The sequence below is a fragment of the Lutra lutra genome, chromosome 6 (genome assembly GCF_902655055.1).
Source record: "Lutra lutra chromosome 6, mLutLut1.2, whole genome shotgun sequence".
NCBI lineage: Eukaryota > Metazoa > Chordata > Mammalia > Carnivora > Mustelidae > Lutra > Lutra lutra.
Genome location: NC_062283.1, coordinates 83,475,837 through 83,494,947, shown reverse-complemented (window position 1 = coordinate 83,494,947; position 19,111 = coordinate 83,475,837). Strand labels below are relative to the sequence as shown.

The window sequence follows — 19,111 nt, the reverse complement described above, 5'->3', positions numbered from 1 at the left end:
CAGGGAGCCCAGCACGGCTCTATCCCGGGACCCTGGGACCCTGACCTGACCTGAGCGGAAGGCAGACGCTTAACCAACTGAGCCACCCAGGGGCCTCGCTAATGGTCTTTTCTACATCAGACGTGCCGTGGGTCCCAGGAGACAGTAACATTGCTCCCTCTGGGTTTTCCTCACTTTCAATCATTCACATTTCATCTTAACATTTTTTTACTATAATTGCATGCCGCCTATACTTAAATAAACCTAGCCCCATCCCAAGCAATGATAGGGTCATGAATCTCAGGTAATAGATAATATACTTGGGAATATGCCTTAAATACAGAATTATTAAAACTATACTTAAGAATTCGTCAGGCTGGGACGCCTGGGTGGCTCAGTTGGTTAAGCAGCTGCCTTCGGCTCAGGTCATGATCCCAGCGTCCTGGGATCGAGTCCCACATCGGGCTCCTTGCTTGGCGGGGAGCCTGCTTCTCCCTCTGCCTCTGCCTGCCATTCTGTCTGCCTGTGCTCGCTCGCTCTCCTCTCTCTCTGACAAATAAATAAAATCTTTAAAAAAAAAAAAAAAGAATTCATCAGGCTTCTCCAGGAGCAGCGAACATCACTTTGAAAAGCCCAGATGGCTTTAAGCTAGGTATCTGGAATTTGCCCTGCTCCTTTACTCACAACCCAGAATGTGGGAACCAATCAAAAGCAGTTGCAATTATACTTAGAGGGTGAAGGGATGATTTTTCTGACTCATATGAAAAGAACGGTAAGAGTTCATGATTCACTATTTTCCAATATTAAGTCAATTAAAACATGTGACAGGCAGTGCAGCCTGAGGCTCCCTGGCATGGCTCTTTTGCAGGGGACATCAGCCTGCTCAGTGAAAACCAGGAGCCCAGACTGATCTCCTGGAGGGGTGACAACTGCAAATGGAAACACCTAAGATAAAAGCAACTGATATGCATGTAAAATAATGTCAACGGAGGGTTTCATAAATAAATGACAAGTGGCTTGGGCTCAGAAATATAGAATAGATTTCTTTCAACTCAGATTTTAAGGACATTCTATTACCTTACATATATGTATTAGGACACTGTATACTTACACTGAGGTTCCTAACAATTTCTTCAGAATTAACTGTTTCAAAAGAAAAAAAAAAGAACCACATAACAAATGTGAACAACTCAGATGAATTTGACATATACATTTATTAATGACTATGAGCTGGTAAAATTGAGTAAAAAACTATTTTAAGCAAAGAATTATTCTAGAATTTAAGAATATATTTTAACCTACAAATAGTATACATTTTAAACTAACAATTAAGTAAAATATATTAAATTTTATTAATATTACTATTTTAATTTAATTAATTGATGTTTTAATTAATATAACTAGGATCATTAATGTAAGTAGACTGTATTTCATTATATATTATTTATTATAAATATCTACTTATATGGCTATAAGTAGAACATATTTTAACCTAACAATTAAGTAGAATATATTAATATTTTTATTATTATTAACATTTTGTTTTCATTAATACTTTATCAATATTAACACAATTAAGTAGAATATGTTTTAATTTGAGAATATTAAATATTACCATAGACTTTACAGGCTGACTATATTTAAACAAGGAAGGGGATTTCTCCTTTGCTTCTGTATGGTCTTCCCAAGAAGTCAGAAGAGGGGCCTGGCAATCTCTACATCCTCAGAACCATAAGGTGTGGTTATTCACTTTCGATTTTACCTTTTTTTTCACATGGCATCAGCATCTTCATACTTACAACTGTAAAAGTCATGAGGTATATTACGAGCTCTGATACGAGGGGCAGGCCCTTGGTACATGTAGAAGTTTATTTGAGGAAAATAATTAGTCATATATTCCATTTTGTCACAGTAAGTCTGATCCATTCCTGAATTTTAAAAAAAGTATGTATACCACTGAGTATAGATAGATAGATAGATAGTAACAGATGGTAACAATCTGTTGTCTTTGACCATTTCAAATCAGAGATATTCTATGTTACAGATCTCAAACCAAGTTTCACTGAGCACCTATACAACTGACCCTATGATTTCACTCTAAATGGCAGACCTTGAAAACCCTGGCAGTGGAGGAGAAGGGTCACATTTATAAGAGAAGAATAAACAAGAATTATGAACAGATCATTTGTTCAACATAAATCAACTAACTTCAAAGAAGAAAATCCTCTGGAGAAATTTAGTTATATTTTAAGTACATTATTTAAATTTATATAAGCATCATGCACTTTAAATTTATTTTGTTTTTTAAATTTCTTTTAACAAAATGGACATTAAAATGGTTCACTTTCATTTTAAAAACAGTAGGACAATGTGTTAAGAAAACATTTTAGAAATTTTTAAAATAAATTACTCTGTTTCTTGTTACCTTGATGTCATAAAATATGAACAAAATTTCTGTACACATAAAATCCTTTTCCTCCTCTCCTCCATGCCTCATTTCTTCAGAGTCTTTGGAGCTAAGCTTGACTAACCTAAGGAAAATCACCCCATTTCTGCTTTATGTACCTCCAAATACACCTTATCTAGTAAAGTACTTGACATTGAATAGGCACTCAAAAAATATTTGATTGAACAATAACCCAGCCATATCCCTTACTTTTTACAGAAAAGTAAGCATATGGATGGATTTTCAGAATGAATGTTAGAATAAACTATAAATTTTAGTTTTAGTCCTCTATTCCTCACAGCCTACCACAAAACTTGTTCCTCGCTCATTCAAGACGTTTTAAGACTGGAAGTAAACTCTAAAACATCACTATCCTTTTCGCATGTTCCTTGAAATGATAAGACATAATCAATGGTAAAATATGATTTAAAAAGAAAAGTATAAAAAAAAAGAAAAGAAAGTGTACCATGGTCGGCCAAAAGGATTATATTGACACAGTTGTGTAAGTTCCGCTGTTTTAAGCCTTCCATCAACATACCAAAAGCTTTATCTACCAACTGTAAGGCTTGAATTACCTGAGGGGGGAAAAATTAGAGTTAAGATTTTCTTCATGTGGGCGCCTGGGTGGCTCAGTGGGTTAAGCTGCTGCCTTCAGCTCAGGTCGTGATCTCAGGGTCCTGGGATCGAGTCCCACATCGGGCTCTCTGCTCAGAAGGGAGCTTGCTTCCCTCCCTCTCTCTACCTGCCTCTCTGTCTACTTGTGATCTCTCTCTGTCAAATAAATAAATAAAATCTTTAAAAAAAAAGATTTTCTTCATGAATTAAACATTAATTAATGAATCACTATCTAAGGGAATAAAAATTGAATAAATGTCCTCTGAAATTTCTGGATTTTGAAGTAGGACATCAGAGTCTAGCATCCATGCTACTACAAGGATTCCCTAAATTTCTATAAGCAAATTAAAAAAAAATTAAACCATGTTTCAACAAAGGAAAATAGACTATTGGCCAATAAATATCTAAGAGAAACATTCAACCTCCACAACATTACTCAGCTGCAAAGGCTTTCATGATCATGCCCAGTGTTGGGGAGGGGTTGTCATGGGTGCTGGGGGAATCACGTGACAATGCCTAACCAGAGAGTTAAAAAGACGCATACCCTATAACCTAACAGCTAACTTCTGGGCATTTGTCCTCATAAACACTGAGAGTACAAATGGAGATTTATACCTAAGCAGGGAGCCCTTTGTGGAGCTTCATCCTAGAACCCTGAGATCATGACCTGAGCCTAAGGCAGATACTTACCTGACTGAGCCATTCAAACGCCCCTCATTTTTAAATATATTTAACATTTCTCAGTAACATCTTTGCACAGAAAACGAAAAGGAAATATATCAAGATAGTATTAATAGTGGTTATCTCTGAACAGTGAACTGGAGTTCATGTCTATTTTATTGGTTACGTTCTTTTGTGTTTTTAAAATTTTTCTCCACTTCATCACCTTAGTGCATTGGACTGACAAGGTTTAAATGAATACATTTTAACTGACATAATTATTTTTTCAGTGACTAGGAAAATGTAATAGCAAGGGATTGGGAAAAAATGTGTAATCTCTTATAGTACTATTATAAAATGATAGCTTTTTTTTTTCTTTTTTGAGAAAGACTTTTACAAGCTTTTACTTTTACACTTTTGTCAAGAGCTTTAGTATATTACCTCATGAAATTGTCATGGTAATACGGTAATACGGTAATATGGTATGGTAATATGGTAATATGCATGGATGGTGTTATTTCCACCATCTGGAATTTCCAGGAGGAAAGACCAGGAAACTTGAGGTTTAAAGAAGTTAAGTAACATGTTCACGGTCCCACAGTTAATACGGGACTTGAATTCAAACCGGTTCAATCTACCACTAAATGCATCAACTCTTGAGTTGCTTTCCTGACTCCCGTTCTTTTCTTTTCTCTTCTTTTCTTTAAGATTTTATTTATTTACTTGGTGGGTAGAGAGGCAGTGGGAGAGGAGGGACAAGTAGACTACCTGCTGAGCTGGGAGCTAGCTAGGAGGCTGGATCCCAGGACCCCAGGATCATGACCAGAGCCAAAGGCAAATGCCTAACCCACTGAGCCATCCAGATGCCCATCCTGATTCCCATTCTTAAGGTGACCATGCACTCTGGTTTGTGATCATGAGTCACAATTCCCACCTGTTATGGCATAATTATGCCCCCTTTTGTGGTCATTCTACTCACTCTTCCCAACTGTACTAACAGCCCCTGTCCTCTGTCCTCTCCCAGCCTCCTGGCATCTGCTGCCATTGGACTTTCCACAGATTGAAATCATCTGTGCATGTGTCTGCCTCCCCAGGAAAGTATGAGCTCCCGCAGGGAAGAGACTCTGAGACCTAACTCATCACATGTTTCCCAAGCACAGAGTCTTTCATAAAGTATCCACTCAACAGATGGCACATTTTACTAAATGTTTAGTGTCTAGATGCTAGTCCCCTACTCTAGCCCAGACAAAGGAGAGAAACAAGAAATCTCTGTGACAGGCAGTAAGTGAACAGTTTTTTGGATGGTAAGGTAATAAATAGGAACAGAAATGTTTGAAGCTTTGGGAAAACCAAGTTCAGATTAGAAAACCTTGCTTCTTCCCCACAGAATCGTGATCATTCACTTTCGGAGTGGGTACTGTGGAAACAGCAGAATCAGTTCCGACACAATGAGCTAAATGATTAGACTCTGAATAAACAACTGTTTTCTGGATCTACAAGTTCCTTATTATAAAATGAAATTCAAGGTTGCAGAGGAGAATGCTAGTAGGAAGCTCTATGCAGCCTTAACACCACTGGCTTTTCAATAGGTAAAACATCCTTCCTGTGTATTCTACCTCCATGTGCTTCCCCCAAAAGTGGAGGCCCTTAGCACTCTAGAATCATTCTGTCCTGTTCATGAGCATTATCAACAATTTAAGTTGATTTGTACTTAATTCTAGGTTTCTTTTCCAAATTGAATTTTTCTTTTCAACTTTTCATTCCGTCTAAGATGTAATACTTTGTTTTTCAATAATGAATTAACAGCTGAAACTTGTTCAAGTATTAGACCATTATTTAAAGCTACCCACGACCAGTCAGGACATTCTGCACCTAATTCAACTTCCGTACTAGAGAATCCTTGGAACAAATTTGGTATCAAGAAGTTGCTGGTCTCACCAGACTTTAAATGTTTCTCTTACCATCTTCTACAACCTCATTTCATAAAGCCCTCTTCACTTATACCAGGCCACCATCAGCTTCCCATTTAAACACTGTTTAAGCTATCACATTTTTAAGGTTTCTTAAAATAAAAACTCCTTATACATTAACTCATTATTTCTTTTATTTGCCCCTTCCACATGGTTTCTGGGTAATGGCCTCATTTTCTTCACCCCTAAGAATGTCTTGCACAACATTAGGTCCACCAGAAACAGTTCAAAGTAGACTTTAAAGGGATAGAGGAGCAAGAGCAAGACGGTTTTGATGAGCGAAACATCTAGAACTTACTAAGCTTTCAACAACGTGAGTGAGCAAACTAAAACAGACTTTTTGATTTCAAGTTATGTCATAACTCTGAATTAAAGTATGTGATTAAAAATACCAGTAACAATAATAAAGCCATGAAGGCATCCAGTTTCTCCATCCACTTTGCCTCTTCTTCTAACTTTTAAATGAGGTGTGGTCTTCATCATTCTTTTGTTTTCACTCTTCACTTTCTCCCTAGGAGCTCTTTACTTCTATGCACCATCTACATGCTGACAAGCTGCTCAATCTTCATCTCCTCTGAGCTTTAATCCATGTTCAGTTGCCTTCTGGGCATCTTCCTTTGGACATCACAAGCAGCTTAAGCACACCATGATCTTCTCCTCCAGAATTAACCCCCTTCAGTCACCTCACTGGTGTAAATGGAAACACCTATAGCAGCTCATGATAGAAATCTGACAATTGTCCTTGATCCACCACCCCAACACCCAACTCCTAGAAAGCCATGCCAAATCTATTCCCAAATCCACCTCAAATGATCTCCTACCTTCCGTGATGGTTGCCTCTACCCTAATCCTAGACACAATGATCTCTTTCCAGGAAAGTTGTAAAAGCTAACTTGTCTCCCCTCACCTTCCCCGTTCCCTCTAACCCATTCCTCTCATACAGTAAAACTGATCTTTAAATACACACACGTCTGATTATGTCACTTGCCTCGGTGTTTCCATTGCACATTCCATGGCCAACAGGGATGTGCATGATTTGGTGCCCTGCCTCCTTCTCTAGATTTCCCCTTAGCCCTTGCCTCTGGGCTACTGCACTCTAGACATTGGTGAGAGATAATCCCCACACAGGGATTCCAACAGTGCCTGGCACAGAGGCGCACACAGGAAGAGTTAACTGCTATGATTATTAACTATTATATCATGTAGTCCATTCATCTAACCATTGGTCAATTTGCCTGTCTGTTCATTTGTTCATTCTGTGCATTCCTCGACTGTAATCAGCGACTCCCTCAACCAAGTCATTTGTGAACTTTTCTCTTTTTTTTTATTATTCAGAGAACTTTCTAAGCAGCCCCAGTCCCCACTACACCATAGACTAGGTTAGGACCTCCTCAACAATCTGTCAGGGTACCCTGATCTTTTCCTTTGCAGTACCTTTCAAAATTATACTTAAAATTTATTTGGGGACCAAACTAGAGCATTGACTAGAAGAAAAAGATATGGTACTTAATATTAAGTCAGGAGCAGTGGTCAGGCAAATGCAGATTATAGTGTCCCCTCTCAAATAATTATATCAAATATGGTTAAGAATTGGGGCGCCTAGGTGGCTCAGTGGGTTAAGCTGCTGCCTTCGGCTCAGGTCATGATCTCAGGGTCCTGGGATCGAGTCCCACATCAGGCTCTCTGCTCAGCAAGAAGCCTGCTTCCCTCTCTCTCTCTCTCTCTGCCTTCCTCTCCGTCTACTTGTAATCTCTCTCTGTCAAATAAATAAATAAAATCTTAAAAAAAAAAATATGGTTAAGAATTAAAATAGAGGGGCACCTGGGTGGTTGAGAGTTTAAGTATTGAGTTTGGCTCTGCTCATGATCTCAGGGTCGTGAGATCAAGCCCTGTGTCAGGTTCCAAGCTCATTGGGGGATCTGCTTGAGATTCTCTCTGTCCCTCTTACTCTCCCCCTCCCTTCCCCAGCTCACATGCACTTCCTTGCTTTCTTAGTCTCTCAAAAAAAGAAAAAAGAATTAAAATAGAAAAGAAGTGCTGAATATACTTCAGATAGGTACTATGCCACTCACCCTTAAAATAGCATGATTATATGTTAAATTCTGGGATATAGGGGCGCCAGGGTGGCTCAGTGGGTTAAGCCTCTGCCTTTGGCTCAGGTCATGATCCCAGGGTCCTGAGATAGAGCCCCACATCAGGCTCTCTGCTCAGTGGGGAGGAGAGCCTGCTTCCCCCTCTCTCTCTGCCTGCCTCTCTGCCTACTTGTGATATCTCTCTCTCTCAAATAAATAAATAAAAATCTTAAAAAATTTCTGAGATATAGTCAAAAGCAGTGTTGGAATGCAAAGGATGAAAAGGTTTAAAGTGGTAGGACTTGAGCAGAACCTTGTATAAGGAATCATTTTGGTTTAATGGGAAAAACTAAGAAGGACACTTCTGATGAACCACAAAGTCAGGGTGCCAGAATAAACATGCTTGTATTCCAAAGGAGGACAATTGTTACATTAAGCTTCTATGAAGCAGGAAAATGCCATACTCATGGAGGCCTCCACAGCTTTACATTATGTCCAGGACAACAGGGTCTTCAGTGGACTTTGGAGGACAGATGACTCTATTTTTTTTTAAGTAATATTTAAGGCTTACATTCCTATAGTAAAAATGTAGCATAATGGTTTAGATAATGGCAAAACTAGTATTTAAACATCGACTTCAGGGCTCCTGGGTGGCTCAGTTGGTTAAGCAACTGCCTTCAGCTAAGGTCATGACCCTGGAGTCCCAGGATTGAGTCCTGCATTGAGTCCCACATCAAACTCCCTGCAGGGAGTCTGCTTCTCCCTCTGACCCTCCTCACTCTCATGCTCTCTTTCTCTCTCTCACTCTCTCTCAAATAAATAAGTAAAAACCTTTAAAAAAAAAAGTCAACTTCAATAATACAGGCCCAGGAGGAGAGGAAGAACTCTGCCTGAGGCACTAGCATATTAAGTCCGATTATAAGGACCTTATGAATGGAAAAAAGGGCATGAATAGACAGCTGGGTAGTCCACCACGGACTTGTAGGTGACTTAGCTTGGAATGAGTGGTATTTCCATGTGGAACTGGCAGGCCGTATCTAGCCTTGCTGCTTCCACTGTATGAAATAACAGTGCAGCATCTAAGTCCCCAGCAAATGTCTATTGAATGAATCACGATGTAGCAAGTAAAGCAGGTATCTTTTTTCCTAGACTTTTAATTTTTTTATGGTTTAATAAGGTAGACATTCTTTTAGGCTGCTCACTATTTTAATGTCTTTTTTTTTTAAAGATTTATTTATTTATTTATTTGACAGAGAGAGAGCACAAGCAGGCAGAGAGGCAGGCAGAGAGAGAGGAGGAAGCAGGCTCCCTGCTGAGCAGAGAGCCCGATGCGGGGCTCGATCCCAGGACTCTGAGATCATGACTTGAGCCGAAGGCAGCGGCTTAACCCACTGAGCCATCCAGGCGCCCCACTATTTTAATGTCTTAATGTTTGTATCAAATACATTTTATTTAGTGGGAATTCAAGAATATTTTACATTGTGGGTTAGGGCTAGATCATTTTACATGTTGTTCCGTCAAACACACTTACCTTGCCACTGACCGGCCCACTGTTATGTCCTGCAGAATCAGGCTCTTCCACATAGATGGTATAAAAAGCAGGCCTAGGGGTGAAAGGGAAACGGAGAAAGCCATTATCAGCTGGGAATAAACTTGCAGGTGGGATCTGGGAAGTGTATACGTTTAGAACTTGGCGGCAGTTTCCTTCTCTTCCTCTGGCCTCTTTCTCTTGGTCCAAGCCCAGTGGTCCAGCTTGGCCCCAGCACAAAGTTCTTCTAACAGGAAGTCAGTGAGACCTTCTTGGGTGTGAGTGGGGCTCTGACTGGTTTAGGAAAATCTGTCTTGCTCTTGCTGCTGAGTCCTCTCCCGCTGTGCCCAGGCCTTTATGTTTGCCACCCTCTTGACTTTCAGCCCACTCTTTGTTCTGCCATTCTCCTTCTTTCTTTAAATGTCTGGTTTCTGCTGACCTTTTGCTTCTTGCATGATGCTCTGACTCCAAGCCTTTGCTGGGGCCCTGCTCTGGCACCTCGGGCTCCCTGAGTCTGTCCTCATAACAAAGGTTCCGATCTGCTCTCCATTCTGCCTCCAGGCTGTATCTGGTTCTGTGATACTTGCCTCTACTCTCTGTTACTGGCTCTATCTCTATTGCCCCATAATGCCCATCACATTCTCAAGAGCAAATAATTCTTGAAAATTTCTTAAAAAAAAAAAAAAGACATCCAAGTTTCTTTCAGAAATGGTCATTTGCAGTAAAGAAATAATTTTATATTATACCCACGAATATCCCAATAGGATACTACTTCTCTGATACTAGATAATACCTTTCAGCTTTGGGCAGGTCCAGCCATTTTAACAAGGTAAAGATCCTTTCTTCATATGGGATACTTCTGAAGAGGGAAAAATAATTTTCAAAAATTAATCAAGTTAGAAATAATTCCATTATATTCCTACTCAGGAAGGCAGGTTGATATTTTTAGATATCCATTTTGTGTTCATATGTGATCAGAATACTGAAGGGGACTCAGTATTACTCAAAGGGATGCCTGTTTTCAATAATTATATAGAGATATATTTGTCTCAATATAAATTAATGTATATTGTTCTCTTTCCTTCTTATCCTTCCCTCCTGCAGTTTTCCAACTGAAATAAAAGACTATTAATTATTATCCATTCATCTATTTTTATTTACTTCATTCATTTATACATTTATGTTATATTGAGCATCTAGTGTCACACACTATTAGTTCAATTTATACAAAATTTATTAGTGGGTAAACCAAAGATGCTTTCCTTTCTAGAGATGACATTCTAGTGAAGACAAACAATAAACAATAGATCTGATACACAAATAAATTATATAGTGTATCACAAGGTGACAAGTGTTATGTAGAAAAGACAAGACTATAGCACAGTAAGGGCACTACAAAACCAGGGTGGGGATGGTTTGGAGTTTGAAATCTTTGATCAGACCAAGACAATACTGGGAAAGTAATTTTTGTGCAACAGCCTGAAAGTGGTGAGGGAACAGGCTGTACAGATACATGGAGTGAGTTATCTCAGGCAGAGGGAACAATCAGCACAAAGGCCCTAAGTAGAGCAAGCCAGGTGTGTCAAAGCCCACCCAGGAGGTCAGAACCTGGTAGTGGGAGAGGAAGTCTGAGACACAGGGGGTTGGTTAGGGTCATACCAATAGGGCCCTGCAGGTTTCTACTGTGAATGGGACAGGGGGCCATGGAAGTTTTTGGTGCAAAGAAGTGTCCTAAGTGGACATGTTTTTTTTAAGTTACCATGCTGGTTGGGTGGATTAAGAGTAGATGATAGGAGACAAAAATAGAAGCAGGGAAATGTGCAAAGAGGCAAGTGCAGTAATATAGGCAAAAAGACAATGGTAGCTCCAACCACAGCAGTAATGCTGAAAATAATAGAAAGTTCTCAGACTGCATGTATTTTGAATTATAGCCACAAGCATTTACTGACAGACCAGATGAGGGTTGTAAGAGAGAGGAATCAATGATGACTTCAAGATTTTTGACCCAAACAACTGGAAAAACAGAATTACTATCAAGCTTAAGACCAAAAATGTCCTAATCATGGCTGCGTAGGTGGGATCATCTCTGCAAACACTTCACTACCTGTTGTATATCTTATATATGGAAGGAAAGGACCCATTGACAGCCACGTCTGATCCAGGCCAAAAGAAGCTACCAGCTTTTAAACCTTGATACATTGCTGTCAGCCAGATCTGTAAGAAGAAAAAATTTAAGATAAGTGAAGAGAATAATTAGTGTAGAACTGGTAGGAATGGTGCCATTTTTTTGAAATTAAACAGTATTGACAGTTGCAAAATTTAATTACCCAGCGATCTACCTCAAAAATCAAAAACATATTAAGGCAGTAAGAAAGATCTTTTTTTTCCCAAATTGGTGAAATTGTACAGTTCCTCCTTCCCTTTTAAAGGATCATAAAACAAAATTGTAGCGGGGGGCATTAACAGAAAATCCTTTGAGAAGTTTCTATATTGATATGTAGAATCTTCTTTGTAGATTCATTGTGGATTCATTGTGAATCAATGTGGATTCATTGATATGAATCCAAGTTTCAAAAGAAGGCAAGTTAGGTGAGCAATCATACATATTTAGAAGATTTCAATTATAAGTGGTGAAACACCTTCCCACCACCCTCCACCCTTAGAAATTAGAATGATAATGCAAAAGTGGAGAGGGGAAGTGTGATCCACTGTCACACTGAAGAATGGAGATTATTTTGGAGTCACATGTAGAATGCTACATACTGGTTGTCCTTGCCACCAAGCGGGATTATTTTTCTCCTTTGATGAAAGTGAAAAATTCAAGTTGAGGTTTACATCGTACATGTTATTGTCGATGATGCCATGGGATTCTGGATATAATCCCTAAAATGATCATTTCAAAAACAATTTAGAATAAAATGATGTATCAATAAAACACAGTTAAATTGAAATAGCATAAGATCTATAACTCAGGTCTTGGAAAGATGTCATATACCTTTCAAAATAAAACCTCTGAGTCTGAACCCAAATACCAAATATATATATATGTGCATGTGTGTGTGTGTGTGTGTGTGTGTGTACATACATAGGTATTGGTGTTAGGGTAGGTATAGGTGTAGGTATAAGTATAGGTATTTATACACATGTGTAGCTATTCTGGCTCTACCATAGTCTAGAGCAGAAAATGAATGACATTAGGCAGATGGCTTGTGCTGATGATGTTAATACAACTCTTATGTGATTAATTACTGTATATTAAAGTTTCCTGCATTATAATAATGATCAGCCACTGGTTATATTGGCAAAAATAGCAAGAAATGTACTACTTGGAAGCTTTTAAGTATCAAATATCTTGGATAAAGGAGTTAAATGTGTTACTAGCACTTTAGAATGGACCCTGCCTAGTCTCTAACCATCTTCCTTTCCACCCATCAATCAATCCAATAATTCTTACAATACGATCACACATATTTCTTTTTTCTATACATTTCACTGAATGCCTATGATAGCTCATGCATTTATAACCACTTTTAGGTAGATTAATTTAGAGATATTCCTTCAGAACATAGAATACATACATACAGTAAGTTATTAGCACTTATGTATAACCCCTTATTTATATATACATGTTATATGTGTGTTTATATATAATGTATGTATATTTATGTATGTGTCCATAGGTACATTCAATCCTTTTTTTATTGAAGCATGGCTGACATACTATGTTATAGCAGTTTCAGGTATAGAACATAGTGACTTGACAATTCTATTCAGGTGTACAACATAGTGATCTGACAATTCTATACATTACACTATGTCTACCATGGTAACTGTAGTCGCCATCTGTCACCATACATTATGATCTTATTGTTCGCTATACTCCTCATGCTGTAGTCTTTTTTTTTTTTTAAGATTTGTTTATTTGACAGAGAGAGATCACAAGTAGACAGAGAGGCAGGCAGAGAATGAGAGAGAGAGAGAGGGAAGCAGGCTCCCTGCTGAGCAGAGAGCCCGATGTGGGACTCAATCCCAGGACCCCGAGATCATGACCCGAGCCGAAGGCAGCAGCTTAACCCACTGAGCCACCCAGGTGCCCCCTCATGCTGTACTCTTCATCCCTGTGACTTATAACTGGAAGTTTGTATCTCTAAATCCCCCTCACTTATTTTATTAATCCCCCCAACTCCCTCCCCTCTGGCAACCACCACTTTGTACTCTGTATTTCTGATCTTGTTTCTGTTATTTTGGTTTTTGCTTGTTAGTTGTTCATTTGTTTTGGTTTTTAGACTCCTCGTAGGGTATTTGTCTTTCTCTGTCTGACCTGTTTCACTTGGCATAATACCCTCTAGGTTTAACCACGTTGTCACAAATGGCAAAATATTGTTCTTTTTTATAGATGAGTAATAGTCCCTATATACCATACACAGTGCAATATTACTCACCCATCAAAAAAAGAAACCTTGCCATTTGCAACAGACACTTACATACTTCTGTAACTTGGCTATTGTTGTAAATAATACTGCAACAAACATAGGAGTGTATGTCTTTTCACTTTAGTGCTTTCATTTTCTTTCCAGATCATATGCTATTTCTATTTTTAATTGTTTGCAGAAACTCCATATCGTTTTCCACAGTGACTGCACCTATTTACATTCCTACCAACAGTGAATGAAGTTTCCTTGTCCTCCACACCCTCGCTGATATTTGTTATTTCTTGTCTTTTTGATACTAGCCATCCTGGCAGGCATAAGGTGGTATCTCATTGTGGTTTTTACTGCATTTCCTTGTTGTCTCTAGTAATTACGTTCTATAAAGTTGCTGCAAACACTGAATTAGTGCATACTGAACCACTACACTTAGAGAAAATATAGGGATAGGTTCCTGCAAGCTTCTAGTCATAAGACTTTTGTCCGCTGATCAATACATAATCTTGTTTTTGTCTGTTTTTGTTTAAAGATACCTTATGTACCCTAGGTTATTGGTTCACTATAACTCAGAGGCCTGAATGTAACTTATCTAACACACATGTATCTTCTCTATGAGGCACATCACAGCCATTTTGCTTTAGTGCTTCAGCACTACGCTGGAGGGCTATTTTAAGCAGCAATTTAAAAATCAACAAAAAGCACAAACATGTAAAAACTCTGACACTAAACAGGCAGTAGACTGTGGAAACAACACTAGTTTACTGTATGAGAGTTACCATATGAAAGACAGAGTGTCGCCTTGGTAGACCTCAGGGGGGAGTATGTGAGCTATGAAATTTGAGTATTTAGGAAAATCTGCAAGTATATGTATGTATATATGCACTCATGTGTATAAATGTTTGTGTATATACATGTATATACATACACAAACAAGCATACATTCATAAATTACATATTATTACTTAAGAGTTAAAATTTAAATATTATAGTTACTGTTCCATAGCAATAAAAGTATAAATGCAAAGCAAAAAATAAAAGTAATAAAGTAATAAAGACATAAATATCTTTGTGTCTGGAAAGTAATACAAACACAATATCCTTTGGCCTTTGGTAATAAAGGTTGAGGTGAAGGACTCCTTAAGATGTGTTCTAGATCTATAAAAGTTATATAATTTTCTTTTCTTTTGAGTTCATTTTGATCATTTCACTTATTTCTTATCATACCTGAGAACTCACTTGCTTCACCTGCTTTATCTAAAGAGATCTAACCAGCATGAATTTATTTGAAACAGAAGGCTTTGTCCAGTTAAATATAATGAAAAGATTAGGAAAAAAAGAAATTTCCTACATCAAAGTGGCTGTCCCCACACATACCTACATTTCCCAGAAGACCTTCAGATAAATGGAGGCAAATCCAAAGATCAAAAGGAGAATGGTATTTCTCACCTCTGAGAAGCTATCCTAGTCTGTCACACAGGTGAATTAGCCTATTGCTGGGACATTCAGTCATACTTCACACCTCAGAGCACTGGACTGGCCTTGCAAATGAGATGCTACCTCCTAGCCTGAATGAAGCCATGAACTTATGAAACATGTAGCATGGGGATCAGCCACTTCCTACCTCAGTGGGTCTGTGGTGACCAGTTGCCTGTCTATGGGCTGTCTGACTTGCCACTGGGCCAAGCACTTACCGTGACAATCGTGTAATGATTTGGGAAGGTTTTGGTTGGATAGACAGCTCTCATGTATTTTGAATGAATTCCACATGTTTCTGCAACAAAGCACAACAAGAAATTAAGAAGCTGCAGTGCTCACAAAACCCTACTTGTAGTAGCTGTGGTGGCAGCAGCTCTCTGGACCCAGGAAGCCCACAGCCCCAAAGGTGAGGACCTGGGCTGCTTGGTGGGAGGCAGAGGGTACCTTGGCCCTCATCAACAATGGGTACCCCACCACCACCATATTGGACTGACTCTAACTCAAAGAACCCCCAGAGCTACCAGCTGGGTTGAGGGAAGGGATCCATCCTATTGTTCAGAAGCACCGAAGCACCACCTCCCTCCCCTAAATCAGGCTGAGAAGGAACCACCCAGCTCTTACTTCTGCCTGATTGTTTTTCTTTCCCACCCCAGGTTATTTTTTGCCTACCCTCTAGCCCCTACCTCTGAAGCCATTTTATAAACTATCATGCGCCACCCGAGCCTACAGTAAAAACAAAAACAGGCTTTTCCCATGGGGTGGGGGATAGAATTATTTTTTTCCTCAGAAGGTTATTTTTATAAATAAAAACTTAAACATAAAATTTTCCAGAGAAATAAAAAACTAAGAGTGGATTAAAGATGGAAAGAGGTCAAATTCTGACGTCTACAATTCCTCCATCCCAAGGAGTGTCAGTTTTTAGTAGAGAAGTGAGTCAAATCAAGGGTCTACATTTTTCTGTAAAGACCTGATAATAAATATGTTGGGCATTGCAACTCCATATGGTCTGTTGAGGCCCAAAAGCATCCACAGGCACTACGTGAACAAATAAGAATGGCTGTCCTCCAATAAAAATTAATGGATGTTGAAATTTGAATTTCACATAATTTGTACCTATCACAAAGTATTCTCTTCTTTTTCCCCCCAACCATTTAAGAATGTAAAACAATTCTTACCATTTAACAGACCACACAAAAACAGAGTGGGCCACATTTTGACCACAGGTAATTATATACTACCACCAGCTTTGTTTTTACTGCTCCCCTCCTTCTGAACCAGATCATTAGGATGAGAATTTCTAGATCACATTTGCATCTCAGCTAATGGTTCTTAAATGACAATATCCCATATGACAAAAGTCAACACAACTATCCAGGCAACTGAGAAGGATTTGACTTGTATCAAGAGCATAAGCCCATGTCATGTAGTAACATTTACCAAATGAGCTAACTTCACTACTCATTATTTTTACCACAGTTTCCATCGGATCACTACAGTTTCCTGCTCTGTTTTCCACGAAGCATGGCGTCAATTTTGCTTTCAAATGTTCTGTTGTTTTTGGTCTGTGCAATGACCCTGCTGAAGGAGGTCAGAACCATTACAACATTGCTGTTCCCTCTGCAACAGTGACTTGTGAGAAATTTCCCATACCCAAATCCTGTCAGCTCAAATTCTACAAGAAAACTTCACCATTATTGATTCTATATAGGTGAAAAAATAAAGCAAAAATGATTACTGTAAAGCAAGTAACAAATTTAGCAGCTGGAAATAATGAATGTTTGCTCAAATAGCCTTGGAGTTGGTCCAATATGCAGTGTTCCCAATATGGAAATTTCATATTGGGATGACCTCCTTCAGAACCTCCTTGGGCTACATATCAAGTTTACTAAATAGGACTCTGGTAGGAATGGAAGAGTAAGTGGAAGGTGAAGAAAAGGGAGCTCAATCAACCAATCAATCAATCAATCTACATTTGTGGTTAGCATCCCAAGTGGTTCTGATGTACCTAAGTTTGAGGTATGCCTTGCAATTTGATTCTTAAGTTTAATTAAAGATTAAAATAATCTTTTTCTTCTTTTTTTAGTCAATACTACCAACAAATAAATCTCGACCTCAGAGAAAGGTACATGTATTATTGTTAGGAAGTCATATGATAAGAAAATAAAATGAGACCCAATTGATTATACAATGAAAAGAATTTAAGTAGGGGAAAAAACATAAAGAATAAACAGAAATACAAAGTCAGTTTCTGTTTTTATTTCCTTCAAACATGGGTAACGTAATTAAACCCTTACATGCCTAAAGGCACGGAGTATAAAATAAAATATAAACTAAGCTACTGGTAATGGAAGGACATGACACCTCCCTCTTGAGAATGTCCCAAATAGGCCACACCTGCTGACTATCCATGACTCAGACTACCATTTGGATCACTGGACTTTGAACCAGAGCTATTGTAGAACAGCTCACAGAAAGCAAAATCTTCAACTGTTTCTTCTAGAACTTAACAATCTAAATTAAAGCTAAAAGAATAATTCTGGAAGGGCACACAATAAACCAATAATAGTCACTTCTTTAGAGATAAGCTAGAAATCAGGAAAGAGTTTTATTGTTTGTTGGCTGGTTGTTGTTTTTCTATTATACACATATTTTTCCCTACTATATACATTTTAATATGTTTTTAAAAGTTTATCATTTGTACAATTTGTTCCTTAAAAAAACTTTTTAAAAGGGATGTACCAACCAAAAAAATCTGAAAATATAAATGGAATAAACACATACCCCCAGTAACTATAAACTGTAAGGAGCAGAAAACTAAATGGATGAGTAGGGGAACAGCTGACAGATGTAGCAAAAGCAGTACTAGGATGGAAGTGTATAGCAACAAACACCTACATTAAAAAAGAACTTTTAAATAAACAACCTTACTTTCTACCCCAAGGGACTAGGAAAAGAACAAAAGGAACCCAAGCAGAAGGAAGGAGACAATAAAGATTACAGCAGACATAAATAAAATAAAAAATAGAAAAATAATTTTAAAAATTACAAAAACTAAACTTGGTTTTTTGAAAAGATAAAATTAATAAACCTTTAGCTAGACTATACCTTTCAAAAGAGAAAAGCCTAAGATTAGAAGACTTCGCTGCTGAATTCCATCAAACATTTAAAAAGAATTAATTTCAATCATTCTTAAACTCTTCCAAAACATTAAAAAAAAACCACCCAAACTCATTTTATGAGGACGGTGTTAAGCCAGACAAAGACACCACAAGGAAAGGAAACTACAGGAAAATACGCTTGAGGAACATAGATGCAAAAATCTTAATGTGATATACCACATTAATATAATACAGCATAAAAATCACATGATCATATCTCAACAGATGCAGAAAAGGCATTTGATAAAATTCAATACCCTTTCATGATAAAAACTCTCAACAAACTGGAAATAGAGGGATAATAAAGGCCATCTCTGGAAAGCCCACAGCTAACATCATACTCCACAATGAAAAACCAAGCTTTTCCAGTAAGATACTGGAGCCTTTCATACACCACAAATAATAACTAACTCAAAATGAGCTAAAGACTCAAAATATAAGGCCTGAAACTGTTAAAGTCTTAGAACAAAAGAGGAGGAAAGATTCATGACATTGTTTTAGTAATGATTTCATGAATATGATACCAAGAGCACAAACAACAAAAGCAAAAATAGACTAGCAGGACTATATCAAACTAAAAAGCTTTTGTGCAACAGAGGAAACCATCAACGGAAACAACATATGGAATGGAAGAAAATATTTACAAATTGTGTATCTGATAAGGAATTGATTCCTAAAATATATAATGAATTCTTACAACTCTAGAAAAAAAAAAACCCCACTTAAAAATGCACTAAGGATTTGAATAACCATTTCTCTGAAGAAGACCTATAAATGACC

The 19,111-nt window shown here is 38.0% G+C and overlaps 1 protein-coding gene across 1 annotated transcript in view; it reads right to left on the bottom strand.

Moving 5' to 3' along the window:
- Positions 1-19,111, bottom strand: part of ENPP3 (ectonucleotide pyrophosphatase/phosphodiesterase 3) — a 76,327-nt gene that overhangs the window by 33,051 nt on the left and 24,165 nt on the right. Inside the window, exons 7-14 of the mRNA XM_047734475.1 lie at positions 15,389-15,468; positions 12,034-12,153; positions 11,375-11,484; positions 10,064-10,129; positions 9,274-9,346; positions 2,892-3,000; positions 1,779-1,907; positions 1,091-1,122 (exon numbers count right to left, since the gene is read on the bottom strand). Of these exons, the coding sequence (XP_047590431.1) occupies positions 1,091-1,122; positions 1,779-1,907; positions 2,892-3,000; positions 9,274-9,346; positions 10,064-10,129; positions 11,375-11,484; positions 12,034-12,153; positions 15,389-15,468 (719 nt within the window). The remainder of the gene's footprint in view (positions 1-1,090; positions 1,123-1,778; positions 1,908-2,891; positions 3,001-9,273; positions 9,347-10,063; positions 10,130-11,374; positions 11,485-12,033; positions 12,154-15,388; positions 15,469-19,111) is intronic.